Here is a 17826-nt window from a genome sequence, read left to right on the forward strand (position 1 = left end):
AGCCCCTACTACACCTTCAAAAAGTTATTTTGCTTTGACAGAGAAAATCCTATTCCTCCTGTGAGTGCATGTGTTGGATGGTTCTTTCCAGCTTTCTAGGACATGGTCTCCTGAGGTATTCAAAAAGCAAACAAATAAACCAAATGATCAGATCCTGGCAGAAGTTAAAGTGCATGGTAAATTCTAGAAATTGGCTCAAATTCTTAGGTACATCTTTCTACTGAGGCACATGTGTCAGAGAGAGAGAGAGTGTGCATGTGTGTTTAATATACAAATATAAAACAGACTTCATATATACGTGTTCAGTAAAATGATAGATACTGAAGTATCTATTGGACAGATAGAAAGAGTAAACCCTAGAAGATCTAATGGAAGCATCTAAGATGGAAATAGGTGTCTTATAGTCAAAGTTGGCTACTCATCTTAAGAGCACAAGAGAAAGATGCCAGCCATTGAGAGAGCTGCCAAGTTGCAGCTATCAGAAGTAAACCCTCGAATGTCTTCAGGGCTTTGGGAATTACATGAATAGCCATTGAGAAGCAGTATATATTCTGAGTGTTTTGAAATAGATATGGTAAGGGGTGGTGGTGGAGGGTGATTAAAAGTTGCGTCTACAGGAGAGCTAATGAAGTGGCTTGAATTGGAGAATAGGATCCTCGTCTAGAAAACTGTGGAAATAGTTCCTGTGTTAGTTACAAAGCCCACAGACTGGGGTCAAAGAGGAGGGGATGAAACTGAAAGCAGGGACTGGGTGGTGGGTTTGATATGGGAAGGTGCAGTAAGAGAGTAGTCAAGGGTGGGTTCCACGTTGTGAGTCTAGGAGCCAGAGAGGACGAGCCAAGAGAATTTAGGAAGCAGAAGTGGTGACCTTCACCCACCTCTTCTGAGGACTGCTCGTTCTCGTGATGTGTCCATAGGTATCATAAGAAGTAGGACTTCTGTGTGCGGATAAGTTTAGAAAACAATGAGAAAATGTTAAGGATAAAATTAATCTGTAACTGCAGGACTTCTCAGAGCCTTTAATATGCTATTATGCAAGGATTAGACCAAGCATCCTGTGTTTCCCAAATTTACCAGATTGCGGCATTAGGTGTTTTGGTATTTAGTTGGTTGGTTGGTGGAACATCTTGGGAGTGTGTGTGTGTGTGTGTGTGTGTGTACACACATACCTGGATGATAATATACCCTCCAAGTGAGGGCCCTTTGATCATAATAGGAACCTGAGAAAATGTGAGGGAGCAGGCTACGAAGAGTATTTGGACATCATAGGCAGACAAAAGTCCACCAGAAACATGGCTGAGATTGGATTCTTCTTTATGGCAACCAATAATTAATCGGAGGTCGGGGTCATGTGCATGAGAACAGGGGAGTAAGGCAGGGGCCATAGAGGTCTAGGAAGACATCCTGGACAATGTGCTGTCACCAGAGATCAGCCTGGAAGAGCTGATACATGACAGTGACAAACAGTGGGGCTCCAAGAGGAGTCTGGTTTGTCAAGGAGGACAGCTCCCTTCATTTACATGTTGTGATGTGGTAGGATGCTCATGGTAGGGCAAAGGGTGAGGGGATGGTGCCCCCAAATTCCTGGCTCCACTCAACAAACACTTCCTAACCCTTCACTTTGTGGAGATAAGAGAATAATTAACATCTAGGTCCCTGCCTCAAGGAGTGCACTGTTTCTGAAGAGAAAGGAGGAGAAAAGCCGTTAAACTTCTAAGTGGAATACAGCTAACAAATACTTCTAAAGCAGCTGTGAATCTGACAAGGTCTTTAACTCTGGTTGGGCAAGGAGGTTTAATGTAACTTGAATTATCACTAACATTTCAAGACAACCAGGGAAATAAACATTATATGAATAACTGTAAGTCTTAAGCCCAACTTAATAATCAGAAGACAGCTTTTTACATTTTAGCTTTTCTTATAGCCAAGTTTGGAGGAGACTTACTTATATGAAGCCTGCCCCTTTGGAGACGTCAGAATTAACACAGTGGTATGTGAGGTATTGCAGAGGTAATACCTCTGTCCGTAGAATGGAGCTCCAAATATATTTTTTCTTTCACTGGACCATGCATTTGATTTTTAGAATTTGGAGTTGTATTTTACTCTGACATATCTTCTGTCGATAGCAAGTCGTTTAGGCTGGGCCAACCAAAGGCGGGTGAATTGACAATTGCTAATGTAAATTTCCCAGCGAGTAGAAAAGCCTTCCATTAGAAGTGCGCAGGCACTCCATTGTACGGACACTCTTTTGTACTAGTTCTCTTCTGGCTCAGACAGGAGCTGGCTACATAAGGGGCTTCTGCCCTGCTCGTACCGCTCCCTGCTGAGCACCAAGCAGACTTCTCCTAATACCATCAGTCATAGATGTTCATGAAAGGAGCATGTAAGGATAAATATAAAAAGTTGACAGTGAGTTTTAATAGCAGTTTGTATAGCTCTCCGATTTGTGGTGGAAAAGGAAAGCTGAAAGGTTGTGGATATGGTCATATACAGTTACTGTTTTGTTTCTCTTCTCATCGCTCTCTCCCGTAGCCTGTATCTCTCTGTTTCCTGTATATTGACTGGGATTTGGGATAACCATGCTGAATGGCTGGGCACCCCTCAAAACACCACTCTGGGGCTTCCCTGGTGGTGCAGTGGTTGAGAGTCCGCCTGCTGATGCAGGGGACACGGGTTCATACCCTGGTCTGGGAGGATCCCACATGCCGCGGAGCGGCTGGGCCCGTGAGCCATGGCTGCTGAGCCTGCGCGTCCAGAGCTTGTGCTCCGCAACGGGAGAGGCCGCAACAGTGAGAGGCCCGCGTACCGCAAAAAAAAAAAAAAACACCACTCTGGAGAACCCAGCAAATTGCTGTTTCAGTGTGTGCAGTGATGTTCAGCGTCCTCTTGCCTTTCCATCTGCTTCGCTGTCTCACATCGAACGGGTATTTAACAAAGCTGTACTGAACAGAAAAGGAAGGTACTGTCAGATACCAAATGTAGTCAAAGTCGTGCCTCGTGCCTTCAAAGAGCCGTCCTTTATCTTGTATTTTACCAGCTTTTTGAAAAGTCATGTCTCGTGTTTGGCTTTGTGTAAGCACTCGAGTGATGTTTCCGTATAGCTTCTCAGAAGATCACCCTCTTCTAGAATAAGGCATCAGAAAGCCTGGTCTACCAACAGGGGGGCTTCACCAACTGCTAGGATGCAAGGAGCTCTCTCACTCCTCCCCCTACGCAGCGAACCTGGTTGCCTTTGTGATTTCAGAGTTTTCTGTAGTATTATTGGAGAAGAGACTTTCAGAGATAGGACGTAAACTTTGTTCTCCTTAGCATTGTCCTATGACTGGAAACTTTTTTACACTCAAAGGAGCTTGCATCTGAATTAGAATAAAGTCAGAGGAGTGATTTTGCACTTGGTTTGAGCAGGATCCTGGTCTCACACTCCAGCAGTTGCGAAGAGAAACAGATATATTAGTCATTAGGGAACTGGATTCCACTGGAGTCCAATCCAGTGATTGTCTTTCCTACAAGCATTAGTTTCCTCATTTTGGCACAGAAAAGAAAAGAAATTACTAGCTCTACTAACTGAAATCATATGTGTGTTATCTGTCCTGAGGCTGTGTTATCAGATCTTACAGAGCTAGGAGTATATATGATGCCCCTACTGTACACGAAACCCCCCAAAACTTTACTTAGTACTTTTGTCAAGAGAGCTAACAGCAGAGGGACTTCTGGTATTACATATTCAAAGGGAAGAACTTTTTGAATTATTAATTTTTAAAAATCAGGTTTTAAATGGAGATTAGGGTGTGACAGGAGAGACAAAAATTGACACCAACTTGGTGATTACTGTGTGTTGAAGTGGGTTGATAGTAATAGTCTGTAGAGCTTTCAGCTCCATAGATTTCATACATACATTTCATACATTTCAGGTCCATATGTACATGCACTCCCAGATCAAGCAGCAGCCTCTGAGTTGGGGGGCAATCAGAGCAGAGTATCGCGGATGTGGGTCCTAGGAAGTCTTTAGCCACAGCATGGAGTAGAAGAGGACATGTTGGGCTGAGCTATGGAGCAGAGCCCAAGAGTCCCTCCATCGAAGGCATGTGGTAAAATGGGCCTGTTTGCAGATCTCTTAGGAGCTGAAAGAGCTGTGTCCTGAGCAGGATCAACACAGCCCCTAAGTGTGTGGCTCGTGCTTGTCCTGGATAACACCTTCCTTGTGACACCCAGGAAGGCAGGAACTCTGAGCTCTGCCAAGGAAGCCACAAGTGGAGATCCCGAATGCTCTTCCATAGCCTCTGCAAGCCTAGCATCCTTCTTTACTGCCTGCAAGATGGATGAGAGATGCATGGATGTGATTCCCCAATTTGTCCGTCCACGCAGGCCTGCACTGTGGCTGACCTTCAGCTATGTGGGACCTGTGTGTGTACTGGAACTTGGCATTGCTCTCATGATGAATGCCCTTTAAAAGCTGGGGTTTCTGTTCACATTTAGCCCAATGGATCAAACATGTTTTCAGAGGTACAGGAAGCTGGAAGCCTGGTGAGAACGCAGTAATTCACTACCTTTGTCTTTGTTCTTATATTTAGAGGAAGGGCAAGGGATAGAGCTTCTCAAATGGGGTGTTTGGAAAGGGGTGGGGTGTTTGGGGTGGATGCAGTGAGCAAGGAGCACTACAGGCTGTTAGTGAGCAGGAGAAAGTGTTGCTAACTGTCCTTTAGTGTGTGAGAGTCTTCTCCAGTGAAGAAATGTCCCGCCCCAAATGCCAGTAAAGGGGAGCGCCACAGAGGAGCCGCAGGGCTTGGCTGTCCCTGAAGGTCGACCCCGTCATGGGGATCTGCCCACTTGGCCTTCACGGTAGTCTGAGCCCAGAGAGGCTAGATACAGTCTTCCACTTTTGGTTCAAAGCGGTCTTACCATCCATTCATCCATCTGTCCATCCATCCATCCATGCGTTCATCCTTTCAGTACTCCTTTGGTGAAGGGTCTCATGGCCACCTCTGCCCCCCTCCTCCCTCAGTGATATTGTCACGTTGTCTGCTCTACTAAGCTTCATTGCCTCTCTGAACCGACTCATTCAGTAGCAATGACAAGTTCTTATGCCAGTGAGAATAGAGAAGGGGGGAGGCATTTAGTGGAAGGAGGTAGAGAAGAGAGGAAGAAGAGTGAAAAAGATGTCTTATAATTTGTCCAGGTATGAGAATAGGCGCCCGAGTTGTTAATCCCAGAAAAGGGATTTGGTTAATGCTAATGGAATCCCTCCTACATCTAGGTTGGTGGTTCTCAAACTTGAACGTACACCAGAATCCCCTGGAGGGTGTGTTCAGACAGAAGCTGCTGGGCACCATCCCCAGACTTTCCGATTGAGAAAGGCTGGGGCGGGGCCTGGGAATTTGACTTCCTAACAAAGTTCCCAGGTGAGGCTAGTGCCGCAGGTCTGGGAACCATACTTCTCCAGATCTGGGAACCATACTTCTCTAGGTCTGGGTCCTAGAGAAGAGAGAGACACCTGAACAGCTCTCATCTCTGGGACACCTGGAAGACCAGGCTGAGAAGGGAGGAACTGGCCTTACTCTAGACCTTCCTCAAGGCCCATGAGGAAGAAGGAAGGAGTTAAGGTCTAGCATCCCCAGAAGAAGAGTGCAATATCAGCTTCACCCCCACCCCCCGATGCTGGGATCCACGCAGAGACCAGTGCGCTGTGTTTTCTCAAATAGCAAGAAAAAAAATAATAGAGTAAGCTTTGCTTTCTTATGTCTTTCTGCTCAGAGGTAAGTATATTTAGTTGGTGGCCTTTCTTGATGTCTGTTAGCTTGGACGCACTGGTAAACCAGGACATCAGAGATGGAGGGCAACACTTCCTTTTGTTACCAAGTAAGGGGGTGTCGTAACAATATACAACCTGTGAAAGTTTCTCTAAAGGAAGGCATCTGGCTTAAGGCCCAAACCATCGGATGTCTGATTTCTTTTTCAGGAATGGAAGCAAAGTCAGGATTGGACATAGTTCTTACCGCTGTATTTTCCTCTCTCTACTGTCAGCAATAACTAAAGGATGAATCACTTTTGTTTTCTTCTTCCTAATGTGTTAACAGCAGCGATGGTTTATTCTGGTCCACAAAAGGGGAAAACAAAGAGAGTGATGGAGATGCTGTTGGAAGTGTGAGCAGGAATGCGAATGACACTGAGTGCATCTGTTTTTACTGTCAATTCCTGATTTTTCAAGATGATTCTAAGAACAGTTTTTCATCAAATGTGACCTTATGGCCAAATAACAACAAGCTTTTTTCCTCCTTGATGTTTCCTCGGAATCACAGTGTTATTAGCTTGAGTATTTAGTGGCGGTTGAGGAACGGCATAGTATCTTGGGTTTCATTTTTTATCCAATATAGAAAGCCCTGCAGCACTAAATAAAAATGTCACCGTGGAAAATGTAAAGGCTTTCTGTCACAAATGTTTTTAAAAATTCACTAAGGGCTGAGGATTAGATTTATCTTACACTCTTTCTGTGATTTATTCATATTTAATGTTAGTTTCAACATTTGAAGCATGAAGAACTTCTTCAAATTAAAAACTGTGGTGAATCAGTCGTATTTGAAGAAAAATTCCACCGTGCCAGTATGTCAATTATGCAGTTCATTCCCCTTCATGTGTTCAAGGAGGAGATATGTTTGGTTTTCCCAGTGGCCGAAATTCTCACTGGGGAGACTCCTCATTGTTGGGGAGATTCACGCAGCTGCTTGGTTCTGAGAGCTGTTTCCCTGGTATCAGTCGACGTTTTCCTCGGACGTTAATCACCATCACACAAACATGATGTCCAAGGACAGGAGGGGGGACAGACCTCACCTTTGGAACCATCATTTTGCTGCTCGTCTCGTTTTTCATTTTTGTTGCTTTGAGCCGCTGAGTTGCCTGTGTTTGGGGGAATATCTTTAGTTAGAGACAATATCCAGTCTTTTCTGTGATGGTTCATAAATAATGGATGATAATAGAATTAGTTCTGAATGAAAGGAAGAAAATGAACTCAAAACAGACTCTTTTTTTGTTTTTAACTACTAAATAGCTGCCTCGGGTCTGCAGCATTGGCCTTTTTCAAAGCCCTGGAGGGTTGAAAGGCTGGTGGGAAGGAAGGGAGCTGCTGGCCCTGCTTGTTCCACCTTTGGAGCTAGTTGGCTTTTAGATGGCTAGAAGGAAACATGACTAGGCACAGTTGCCCTGGACACTCTGACTTCTGCCTGTCCTTCAACCTGCCCATCGTCTGTCTGTCATGGCCTTCTATCCTTCCATCCCTTCCTTCTTTCTGTCTTTTTGTGCCTTCCCTCTTCCTGCCCTTCCTTCCAAGCTGCAGACACTTTGAACACCTCCTCTGGGCCATAGACTGAGTCAGCTTCTCATAAACTGAGGGGAAATGTCCCTGTTTTCTCTGCTGAAAGTAATCAACCTTCTAATAAGAACCAAGGAAGAGGGCTTCCCTGGTGGCGCAGTGGTTGAGAGTCCGCCTGCCGATGCAGGGGACATGGGTTCTTGCCGCGGTCCGGGAAGATCCCACATGCCACGGAGCTGCTGGGCCCGTAAGCCATGGCCGCTGAGCCTGCGCGTCCGGAGCCTGTGCTCCGCGACGGGAGAGGCCACTACGGTGAGAGGCCCACGTACTGCAAAAAAAAAAAAAGAACCAAGGAAGAATGGGAATAAGAGATATGGAGTGCCTACAAGGATAAAGCCTTTTTAACTTGGTTTTCCCACCTATCTGTCACTGAGGTCCAGGCCTAATGGAAGAATGGCAGCCAATACAGAGAGCAATACCAAAACTTAAGTATGAGGCTTTTAGGACCAGTTGTGAGCATTTCGTCATCATGATCTTGATCTTTTTTATTCCTTTGCTTGAGGGAGAGAATCATATTGATGAGTAAAGATCATCTTTTTTCCCCTCAGACTATTGGCAAGAAGTTACCTCCGACTGCAGCAACTCCAGACTCGTCAAAAACAGAAATGGACAGCAGGACAAAGGGTGAGTTTCCTTGTGTATCTGTTTTATGTTTGAAAGCAGTGAAGGATTTTATAATCATTGAAACGCTTTTGAAAAATCCTTACATAATCTTAATGGCTTTTTTAAAGCACATGGGGAAAAAGTGCACACAAATGTGTTTCATTAGGCTCTACCAGTAGGATGGGCACAAGTTCCTCGATGGAACAGGATGCTTTTTTTAAAAAATAAATTTATTTGTTTATTTATTTATTTGTGGCTGCGTTGCTGCGCGCGGGCTTTCTTTAGTTGCAGCGAGCGGGGGCTACTCTTCATTGCGGTGCGCGGGCTTCTCATTGCAGTGGCTTCTCTTGTTGTGGAGCACGGGCTCTATGTGCACAGGCTTCAGTAGTTGTGGCTCACGGGCTCTAGAGCGCAGGCTCAGTAGTTGTGGCGCATGGGCTTCGTTGCTCCATGGCATGTGGGATTTTCCCAGTCCAGGGCTCGAACCCGTGTCTCCTACATTGGCAGGTGGGTTCTTAACCACTGCACCACCAAGGAGGTCCAGGATGCTTTCTTGCCATTTGTTTCTCACCCACGTTGCAGAGCCAGGGCTTATCTGTGTATACCCAGAGCAGTTTGCATAGTTCACGAGGCAGGAAGATTCTAGACGATGGCAAGTCAAGCAGTTTAGGGATTCATAGGCCTTCAAATCAAAGAGGCTTTATCTTTTAGCCTAACCACTCAACAGACACTCCCAAATGATGACTTTCCTGCTACTCTCCTCAGCACATCTCTACTTGAATTCCTATAGTTACAAATGTCTTTCTTCTGTTGAGCCGGATATGCTCTTCCTGTAATTTTTACCCATGGGTTCTAGTCTCTGGGTCTATATTGATATTAGCCCATTGTTCTCCTAATAGTCCTTTAAGTATTTGAGGACAGTTGTCTCCCCCAAAGCTTCCCACAGGTCAGTATTCCCCATTCGACAGTAGCCAGATAATACAGAATGCCCACTTACATTTGAATTTCAGATAAACAATGAATAATTTTTTTTTGTTTTTAGTATGTCCCATACAATATTGGCTGTTTATCTGAAATTCAGATGTAACGGGGCATCCTGTGTTTGTATTTGCTAAATCTGGCAACTCTCCAATTCCTTTAGTCATTCTTCCAATAATTGGAACGTTCTGAACATGTTCTAGTCATAAATAAGTGCTTCAGTTCCTTCTAGGGATTTTAACCTTTTTTTTTCCAGCTTCAGATTTCCTTGTGAGGATAATGTGGACAGACTACTAATCTAGTTTGGAAAGCCAAAGGCTGAGAGAAGATATATTGTACATATGTAATTATGACTAATATAAGAGCAAGCATAGATTTATTCTTTTTGTTGCAGAAAAATATACCAGGAACTCCTTTTGCAGTGCAAAACAGGTAGTTTTGAGAGCAAATAAGGGATACTGCCTTAGGCATTAAAAAATGAATTTATGGGACTTGCCAAGCCCAAAATGGTGGTTTAGATAAATACGTTCATGGATGTTATAGATGCAGCCGCTAGAGCTCTGTCTTAATGTTTCAGGTTCGGATGAGGTTTGCATGCCTTCAGTCTGTTAATGGTACAGTCAGACTGTGGCTAACGGGGGGAAGCGCACTAGTCTAAGGCTCTGATCCAGCAGTTCTCAAACTCGAGTGTGTCCCAGAATCACCTGGGGAGCTGGGCCTCACCTCCAGAATTTCGGAGTCAGCAGGTCTGGGGTGGGGCCTGAAATTTTGCTTTGCTAACAAATTCCCAGGTGCTTTGGTGCTCCTGGTTGAGGGCCCACCCTTCAGGAAGGGTTCTGAGCTTCTAGATGTTCCCAAAGCCAAACTGGCCCCGCAGTTATTCACGCGGGTTGTAGGTTTTGCATGCTTAAACCTACCTTTAGACAGTAAAACCTTCAAGGTTCTTGAAGCGGCCTGAAATTTTTTTTTCAAGAATTCACAGTTAAACCACTTCTGATAACATTTCCTGTTGTTGGACAGTAGCCTATCCTTCCTTCCATTGAACTACTCATTCTGTAGTTCTGGCTGTTGACAGGTTTATAAATGATCCAGGTTATTGGGCAAGTTTGCTGGGATGGGTGGAGTGGGGGGTGGGCGGGAGAAGGGAAAGACACATCAAACCTCCAAGGTAACTGGAATGGAGTCCCTGGGACAGGCTGTCCTCGTGACATGTGACAACCAGTGGCCTTCACCAACCTCACTCTTGTTTGCGGAAATAATAATCTGAGAAACAGAGAAATTTTTTTAATGGAAAAGAGTTTCAAGAGAAGTGAAAGAGAAATTCCCTATAGATTGTTCCTCTCTCTGCAGAGTAAATAGTACCTTGGGTGACCGGTGAGTTGCTTTTGGGGGAGACTAAGCAGGGGGTACCTGAGTGTCACTTGTAAGGTTGTGGCACAAAACAGGACAGTCTGCAGGGCATGCTTAGGTGACTAATCAATCCTCTGGCCTCAAGAACTGACCTTAGGATAAGCGCACATCCGTGATATATTTTTTTAACCCTCTGTAATGTCTGCAGGCAGGAGACTCAAGTCTTTTTTGGCAGGATTAGGTGGTGTGGATGGAAGGTGTTTTAGAGCAGAGCTGGCCAGTAGAAATACTATGTGAACCACATACAAGATTTTACACTTTCTGGTAGCCAGAAAAGAAACAGGTTTAAAAAAAAAAAAAAGGAAACAGGTGAACTTAATTTAAATATATTTTATTTAACTCAGTATATGGAAAATATTATCCCTTCAACATGTAACCCATATAAAATTATTAAATGAGATATTTTCATTCTCTTTTCATATGAGTCTTCACAACTCAGCGTGTATTTTCCACATATGCCACATCTCAACTTGGCCTCGCCACATTTTGAGTGCCCAATAGCCCCATGTGCCTAGGGGGCCACCATATTGGACAGCATAGTTTGAAAGTAATTCTGGGATCTAAGATGGGCTTCCTGGGCCTGGATTTTAACACAGTTCATCATGCTCAGCTCCCTTGAGCATGTGGGAGGATCCTGAGTCTAGCCCAAGCCTTTTTCACTCCTACAAGTATCTATTAACTGCGTCCATCTCTAGATGCATCACAGAGTGGGGATGAGTTGTTAATAAAGAGAGGTTTTACAGGGCTGGGTGGTGTGTTTTGGCTAAGAGTTAGGAAGCACAGATTCCAGGACTAGCTCTCTTATTAGCTAGCTGTGTGACCTCGGGCAAATAATTTTATTTCTCTGGCCTTGTGCTCTTCGTGGTCTGCCTTGTCTGTGAAGTCAGAGGGTTGTACTAGAGTGAAGCCCTCAGGTTTCTCCCAGCATCTTCACTCTCTGATTTAATTCCGAAAGCTTTACAATTCAGAGTGAAAGCTTTCTGCATTCAAAGAATTGAACAGCCGATTGGAGAGACAAAAGGAAGATGCGAACGACTGAGTTAGGAATATGAGAAGATGTCATTTGGCAAAGATGCCATGGATATAAATATGTGTGTAAGCGGGTGGTAGGTCGGGAAGAATTATCACTGTCAGTGAAGACTTGAGAGATATTTATTGACAGATGTGTTTTCGTGGACCCAGAGTAAGAACTGCTGCAGTTTAATCTCACGCCTCACACACTCTCTGGCTTTCACTGTAAAGAGCAAATTCTGGGATAATGGTTCTCCCACGATTTCCACGAGGCACCCTGGTTCACTAGAAAGCCCCTTCCATTTGGAACCTTTCACTGCTTCTGGATTTTGATGCAACACCCAAGTTCAGGTGGAAGGACAGAGAGTGCTGACCCACTTTTAGAAATGACTCGGAGCTTGGGAACAACACAGCCTCCTTCCTTCTGGATGGAAGTCACACCCGTAACGGAACTTGCCCAGAGGTACAGAGGAGAGAAGCCCCTTCCCACATAGCTGTCTCCTTAGTGCGCTCAAATACAAGCTCACGTCACGAGTAAGTTATGATGATTCAAAAAATGTTCATGTGGATTGATAGCTTCTGAGGGAAAGTGAAACTCAGCTGATCGGGATTTATTTAAACAACTAACATCATCTCCCCTCCCCCAATGAAGCTTTTATGATACTGAAATTCATCGGAAATGTGGGCTGAGGAGCAGATTGCCGTAATTTTCATAACAAGAGGAAAACTGTTTAAATATTCATAAATGAAGTGCTCTGAGGTATTTCCAGCTCCCCACATCTGGAGTTCCCCTCTTTCTTACTACAGTTGATGCAGATGATTTGTGGCCTCGGTGGGATAGAGAAATAGCCCAGAGAAATGATTATTTAGCATCTTCTTGAACAAACAGTTCAGTCTTAGAGATTCAGAGGACCAGTTGAGCAGGTGGGTTGGGGAAAAAATAGTCCTTGACAGAATGTGTACAAAGGCAGGTCAGGCTTCTGAATAAATGATGGCTGGGGGGCAAAGGCTAAACTTTCTCTGTTTAACCTCCCCTCACATTATCACCAGACACTTGTACCACCTTTCTGATCACTTTGTCCCTTGACTTGCTTCTTAGGAGCTGTGCCCTGTGATGGTGACACATAGTGCCTTGTGGCTATCATTGATCCCTCGTGGAGGGGGCTGTGTCTTCTACCTGACATCCCCACCATCCAGTCCGGAAAAGTGCCATGGACTCAGTGGGCACTGGCAACAGTGGTGGTTGGGCAGATGGAGAATTAGAAATGGTTTCAATTTACCAGGCTGTCTATCTAACGGAGTCTTGTAAAAGCAGTGTAGAAGCCACGGGTCTCCTTTCCCAAGTTCACAGTCACCGGGAAGAAAAGAACACATTTGTTGACCCTCGAGCTTATTCCGGATTTCTGGAGGGTCGCCAGTGGTTGCTCTGTGGGGCTTGACAGACCCTTGTTCTTTGTAGCCACTGTCCCAGGCCAGTCAGCCCAAGAGCGCCAGGGACAAACTAGGCTAGTCTGACAAAGTCAAGTTTATGGGCTCATTGCAACGAGGAGACTGCCCAGGAGGACCTGTGGAGCATCGCACCAAACAAAAGAAAACTGAGCAGTTACAGATTTGGAGGAGAAATGGAAGTGAGTGAAATGTAAACGAAGCAGCAGTGTTTTGATAGGCCCCAAGCAAAACAGGGCTGTGTGAGTCGGGCCACATCAGGCCTCTCTGTGAGCTGGACCACCACCAAGTTAAGACAGACGTGCAGGGCTGTGTCCAGAACCCCTTACATGAGGCCCTGCACTTGTGTGGGGATTCAAGGCTTCTCTGTGTCACAGTGACTTGTTTCTTTCAGCCAAGGGTGAAACATTTCATTCTTACTAATACAGTATAAAAAAGCAACGTTTCTGATAGTCTGTGGTCTTAGAGGACAGACTTTCTCAGAGAGTAAGAAAGCAGTCGTCGCTCAGAGAAGGGTTGTTAGGACCCTTTCCAGCTGTAGTGTGTGTGCTTGGGAGAAATGCTATTTCCGGTTCATTTTGCAGCTGGCTCTATCTGCGTTTGTATCCGCATTTGCAGATTTTTACTTTCTCAGTCTGAGCTAATTTTTGCTTTGTCACCACATGTTTGAATAGGAGAAAAAAGGGTCAACTCCCTTATGTTGGGATTTTTATCAGCCTTACCTAGGAACTCTTTTAATCTATTTTGCCAGGATAGGTGTTTTTTGCTCACTTATCTTCTCCAAAGCTCACTCACCCTCAGACCTGGGAATTTGGGCACATCCAATATGAAACATGTTTCCTACCCAGCCCTTTAGCGCCTCCCGCACCTGTTATGTACTAAAGCCCTCAGGCTCGGTGTCTCAGGTCCCCACTGTCCCTAGGATGCACCTTTCATCGAGTGCCCCCAGCACAGACCTTGCTGTCTGGATTCAGAGTGAGGGGTCCTTCTGCGAGGGTGCCCAGCCTACCCATGCTGCAGATGACCTGGATTTCAAATACAGCCCGCTTGCAGGAAAAAAGTGAGCTCCCTTTCTGCTATCCTGGTGGATTTCCTTCCTTCCAAAGACTCAGCGCTTCTCCCCATCTGAGCAGGAGGAGGTGCCATTGAGACGAGCCATGATCTACTCCATACTAGAGAACAGGAAAGCTTCCCTTGCTTCTCAGATTTTGATTTCTTCAAAAAAAGATTGTTTTCTCTTTTTAAAGTGAGAGAATAGAAAGTGGCATAACTCGTAGCTGTGAAGTAATTTGAAAGTCATATTCCCAGCAACATCCAAGACCAGAGGGGTCACAGTCAGCTTTCCTGTGGAGGAAGGCGTTTTGTGAAGACCGGAGTTGACAATGTAGTGACGAATGCATTGTGTTTTGTTTCCCTGTCTGAGTTTAGGTAGAGACCAGGCTTTCTCCACATTGGCCCTGTTAACATTTGGGCCAGATCATTCTTTGTTGGGGTGCTGTCCTGTGTCCATTGTAGGATGTTTAGCAGCTCCCTGGCCTCTACCCACTAGATGTCAATTATACTTATTACTGCCTCCCCCCTGGTTGTGACAACCATAAATGTCTCCAGGCATTGCCAGTGTCTCCTGGGAAGCCGAGTCACAGCAGCTGCGAACCACTGGTGTAGACTGTCGTACGCCCCAGGAGGGCACTCCTGTATCTCTGCTGCCGGGCGCACACTGGACACTTAGTTAATATTTATTGAACAAATGTATTCATCTCACCCCTCCCCACGAGCCCTGGATCCTCAGACTGACGCAGAACTGCATTTCTCACTTAAATCTCTCATACAGCACAGACAGCCTCGGCACTGCCGCCACGCTGGCCCACCCTCCAGGTCCCCACGGTTGTTTTGTTCCTTCCTGGCATTGACATTTTGCTAATACCCATGGCTAGATCAGTGTGGTCCCCAGACCAGCAGCGTCAGCATCCCCTGGGGACTTGTTCGAGATGCAAATCCCCAGGCCCTGCTCCAGCCCTATGGAATCGGAAACCCTGGGGTTTCTGTTTGTACACGTCCTCCACCTGATGCCAATGCCCACTCAAGCATGAGGACCACTAACCTAGACTCGTGTTTCTTAAGCATCCCTGCTGGTGAGAATCACCCGGGGTTGGGGGACGTGGTGCTGGTTGAGCTGCTGGATTCCTGGTCCCACCTCAGAATCCCTAGGGAAGGGATCTGGGAAGGCATAGAAGAAACAGGTGCCCTACATCATTCTTGTCATCGGGAATGGTTGAGAAACACCCCTCCTCTTCCTCCTCTGGTCAAAGTCCTAGAACATTGTCCAGGCAGGGGCCAGTGCCGTTTTGCTCTTCCCAGAAGGGACCCTGAGTCTCTCCTTTGGGAAGTAGTTTCCCCATTTCGGAATCTCTGAGGCTTTAAGGCAAACACATCACTCTCATTCTCTCCTCACTGCTGCCTTGTCCAGAGCTCTGTGTATACATGCCTTATTTCCTCTCCTTGATTATAAGCTCCCTGGGAACCAGATAACTAGTCTTATTTAACTTATTCTCTTTTCCCCAGAACATGATAGATGTCAACACCCTTACTGCAATTCCAAAATACAAAAAGCTCCCGAAAACCAAAAGGTTTTATCACTCCTTGGGTGAGAAAACTTGTCCTGGACTAATGCGCGTTTAGGTATAGTCTTTATTTATCCCACTCGGGGTGACGAATCATCCATTTGCTGCAAAATTTTAATGTATTTGATGGTTGGGTGCAGCCCCAGACTCCAGCTGGGGATGTTACATATTATATGGCATGTGCAATGTATTTCCTTTCTAAAATCTGAAAAATTCTGTCCCCAGGGCTTCTGGATAAGGGCTTATGAACCAGTAGTGTCTCTGATAATATTTGTCAGTTTCATGAAAGAATTTTCAGATTTTGATGTTGGTGAAAGTAGACACCACTGAGCTTGATGTGTTTGTTCTGGTGTCCCAAAGGAAAAGAAAATTGTCAATTCCAGGCATGACCTGGTACTTTCCATCCCTGCTGAAAGCTCTGGAAGGCTTCCTACCAGACTTTGTGACACATGGGGTTTTGATCTTCATGTCCTAAATTGAGCCCAGAGAATTGTTCTAAATTTAATGTTATTTTCTTGGTGTGTGTTTATATGTTCTCTTTGCTGATATGTTTATTCTGTTTCTTCTGCTTTTTTTTTTTTTAAGGTGAGGGTATTTGCTTAAGTTTGTTTGTTTGTTGTATGAGTAGATTATAGAGCCAGCTGAAGGGTGTCTTCGGATGTGGTCATGTGATTTCAATTCTGTGAGCAATCTGTTTTTAATCTCATGTAAATTTCTAGAAATTTAGAGATTGACATAATGGGTTTTTTGTTTTTTTGTGTTTTTTTTTGGAGGTGGTGTGAATTATGACTGGACTTCTTGGTGTATCTTAAAATTTGAATGCCAGTCATCATTTAGTAAGGGTCTCTTGATTGGGAACTGGGCAAGAGATTCAGGGTTCTGAATCTGATTTTGTACACCACATTTTCTCTGCACCTTTGAACGTGTCTATGTTTTTGTTTTCCTTTTTCTGGAAAGACAGAGTCATTGCTTTTTTATCAGATTCTTAAGGAACTCTAAGGCAAAAAAGCTTAAGAACTGACTTAAGGTTTCAGTCTTACGCTAATTTATTAGTATTTTTAAATCTTTCTAAAGAAAAAATAGAGGCAAAATCATCTTAATTACTGGATAAATTGTGCCTTTATTTCTTTATGTGTCTGTGTGTATCCATTCCTGTTTGATCTTGGACTAATTAAATCCATCTAATTGATGAATAGATGGAAAATGACTGCCTCCAAAAATTAGCTTCAGTCCTTTCCTCTCTACCTCTGTCTGCTATTCATTTAAAATTTATAATCTTCGCACGTTCAAAAAGGATTTGGAATTATACTCTTCTTTCAAGACATATCAAATGCCTCCTCTTTTGTGATCTCTCTCCTGCATGCAGTCTTGCCTTTCTCTGAAACACCATGACAATATTCAGTCATAGTGAGTTGATGCTTATTCGTGTACTTGTCTTTTCTTACTGTTGTTCTTCTCCCCTTGCCTTTCTCCAGGCATTAGGTTGTCACTTCCGTGCGAGGGTGGGAGGGCGTGGTTGGACTGACCTGTATATCACAGGCCCAGGAACTGACAATATCTTTTTCATGGTGGTGACTCAATAAATATTTGAATTAAAATGGGGAACATCTTCGTTCCATATACTATAAAGTTAAAATCGTATTTTCAGAGTTCATAAAGTTTTTTGCATTTGAATTTTTTTGAGTATCTTAAAACCATTGGAACATCCAAACCAACATAATGTTCTTATTTTCCAATACTGCTGAATTAGGGCCCGAATGCCTCAGAAGTAAAAACAAATTCTTGTTTTCAAATGTACCTTAATAACTTAACATGTGAGGCGAAGGGTTGCCATATTTGGTCAGGAGTGTTCTGAGTTACGGTGCTCATGACTAGAGCTCTGAACTGTCAGAGCCGGCGAGGACGAAGGTATAGCCCAGTGTGCTCCTTGACGCCTCCAGCGTTTCACTGGGATGTTTCTGGGGACCTGGGTGGGAGATGGACCAGCCCCACTCTCTGATTTAACCAGACAGCTCTGTTTTTAGTTGTTTTATACTGGAGCTCTGGAATAAGTTTAAATTTGCTGAAAGTGTCCTGCTAAAGTTAACCAAACTCTCCTCTTGGCGCTCCTTGGCCGGCCTCACTTTTACACGTGAGGACATGAGGTCCAGAGCTACGGTGTGATTGCCTCAGGTTGTGTGCTTGGGAAAGATCGGGGGGACCAAACCCAGTCTTGACTCTCCTGACTTCTAGCCCAGAATCTTCTCTTCCTACTTTTCTCTCCCACAGATTTTCCTCTACTTTTTAGGTGTTGCTAGAGGATGATCAAGAAACATTGAGTGGGAGCTATGTCAGGTTCTGGGGAAACAAAGAGGGGCGAGGTATGGCATAGGAACCTGCTTTGCAGAGAGAGGT

The 17826-nt window shown here is 44.7% G+C and overlaps 1 protein-coding gene across 12 annotated transcripts in view; it reads left to right on the forward strand.

The window, feature by feature from the left end:
* Positions 1–17826, forward strand: part of SH3KBP1 (SH3 domain containing kinase binding protein 1) — a 345587-nt gene that overhangs the window by 230649 nt on the left and 97112 nt on the right. For all 12 annotated transcript variants that reach the window (XM_060292550.2, XM_070044699.1, XM_060292553.2 and 9 more), the window contains one exon: positions 7912–7987. In XM_060292550.2, coding sequence (XP_060148533.1) covers positions 7912–7987 — 76 coding nt within the window. The remainder of the gene's footprint in view (positions 1–7911; positions 7988–17826) is intronic.

Source organism: Globicephala melas, chromosome X (genome assembly GCF_963455315.2).
Source record: "Globicephala melas chromosome X, mGloMel1.2, whole genome shotgun sequence".
Taxonomy (NCBI): domain Eukaryota; kingdom Metazoa; phylum Chordata; class Mammalia; order Artiodactyla; family Delphinidae; genus Globicephala; species Globicephala melas.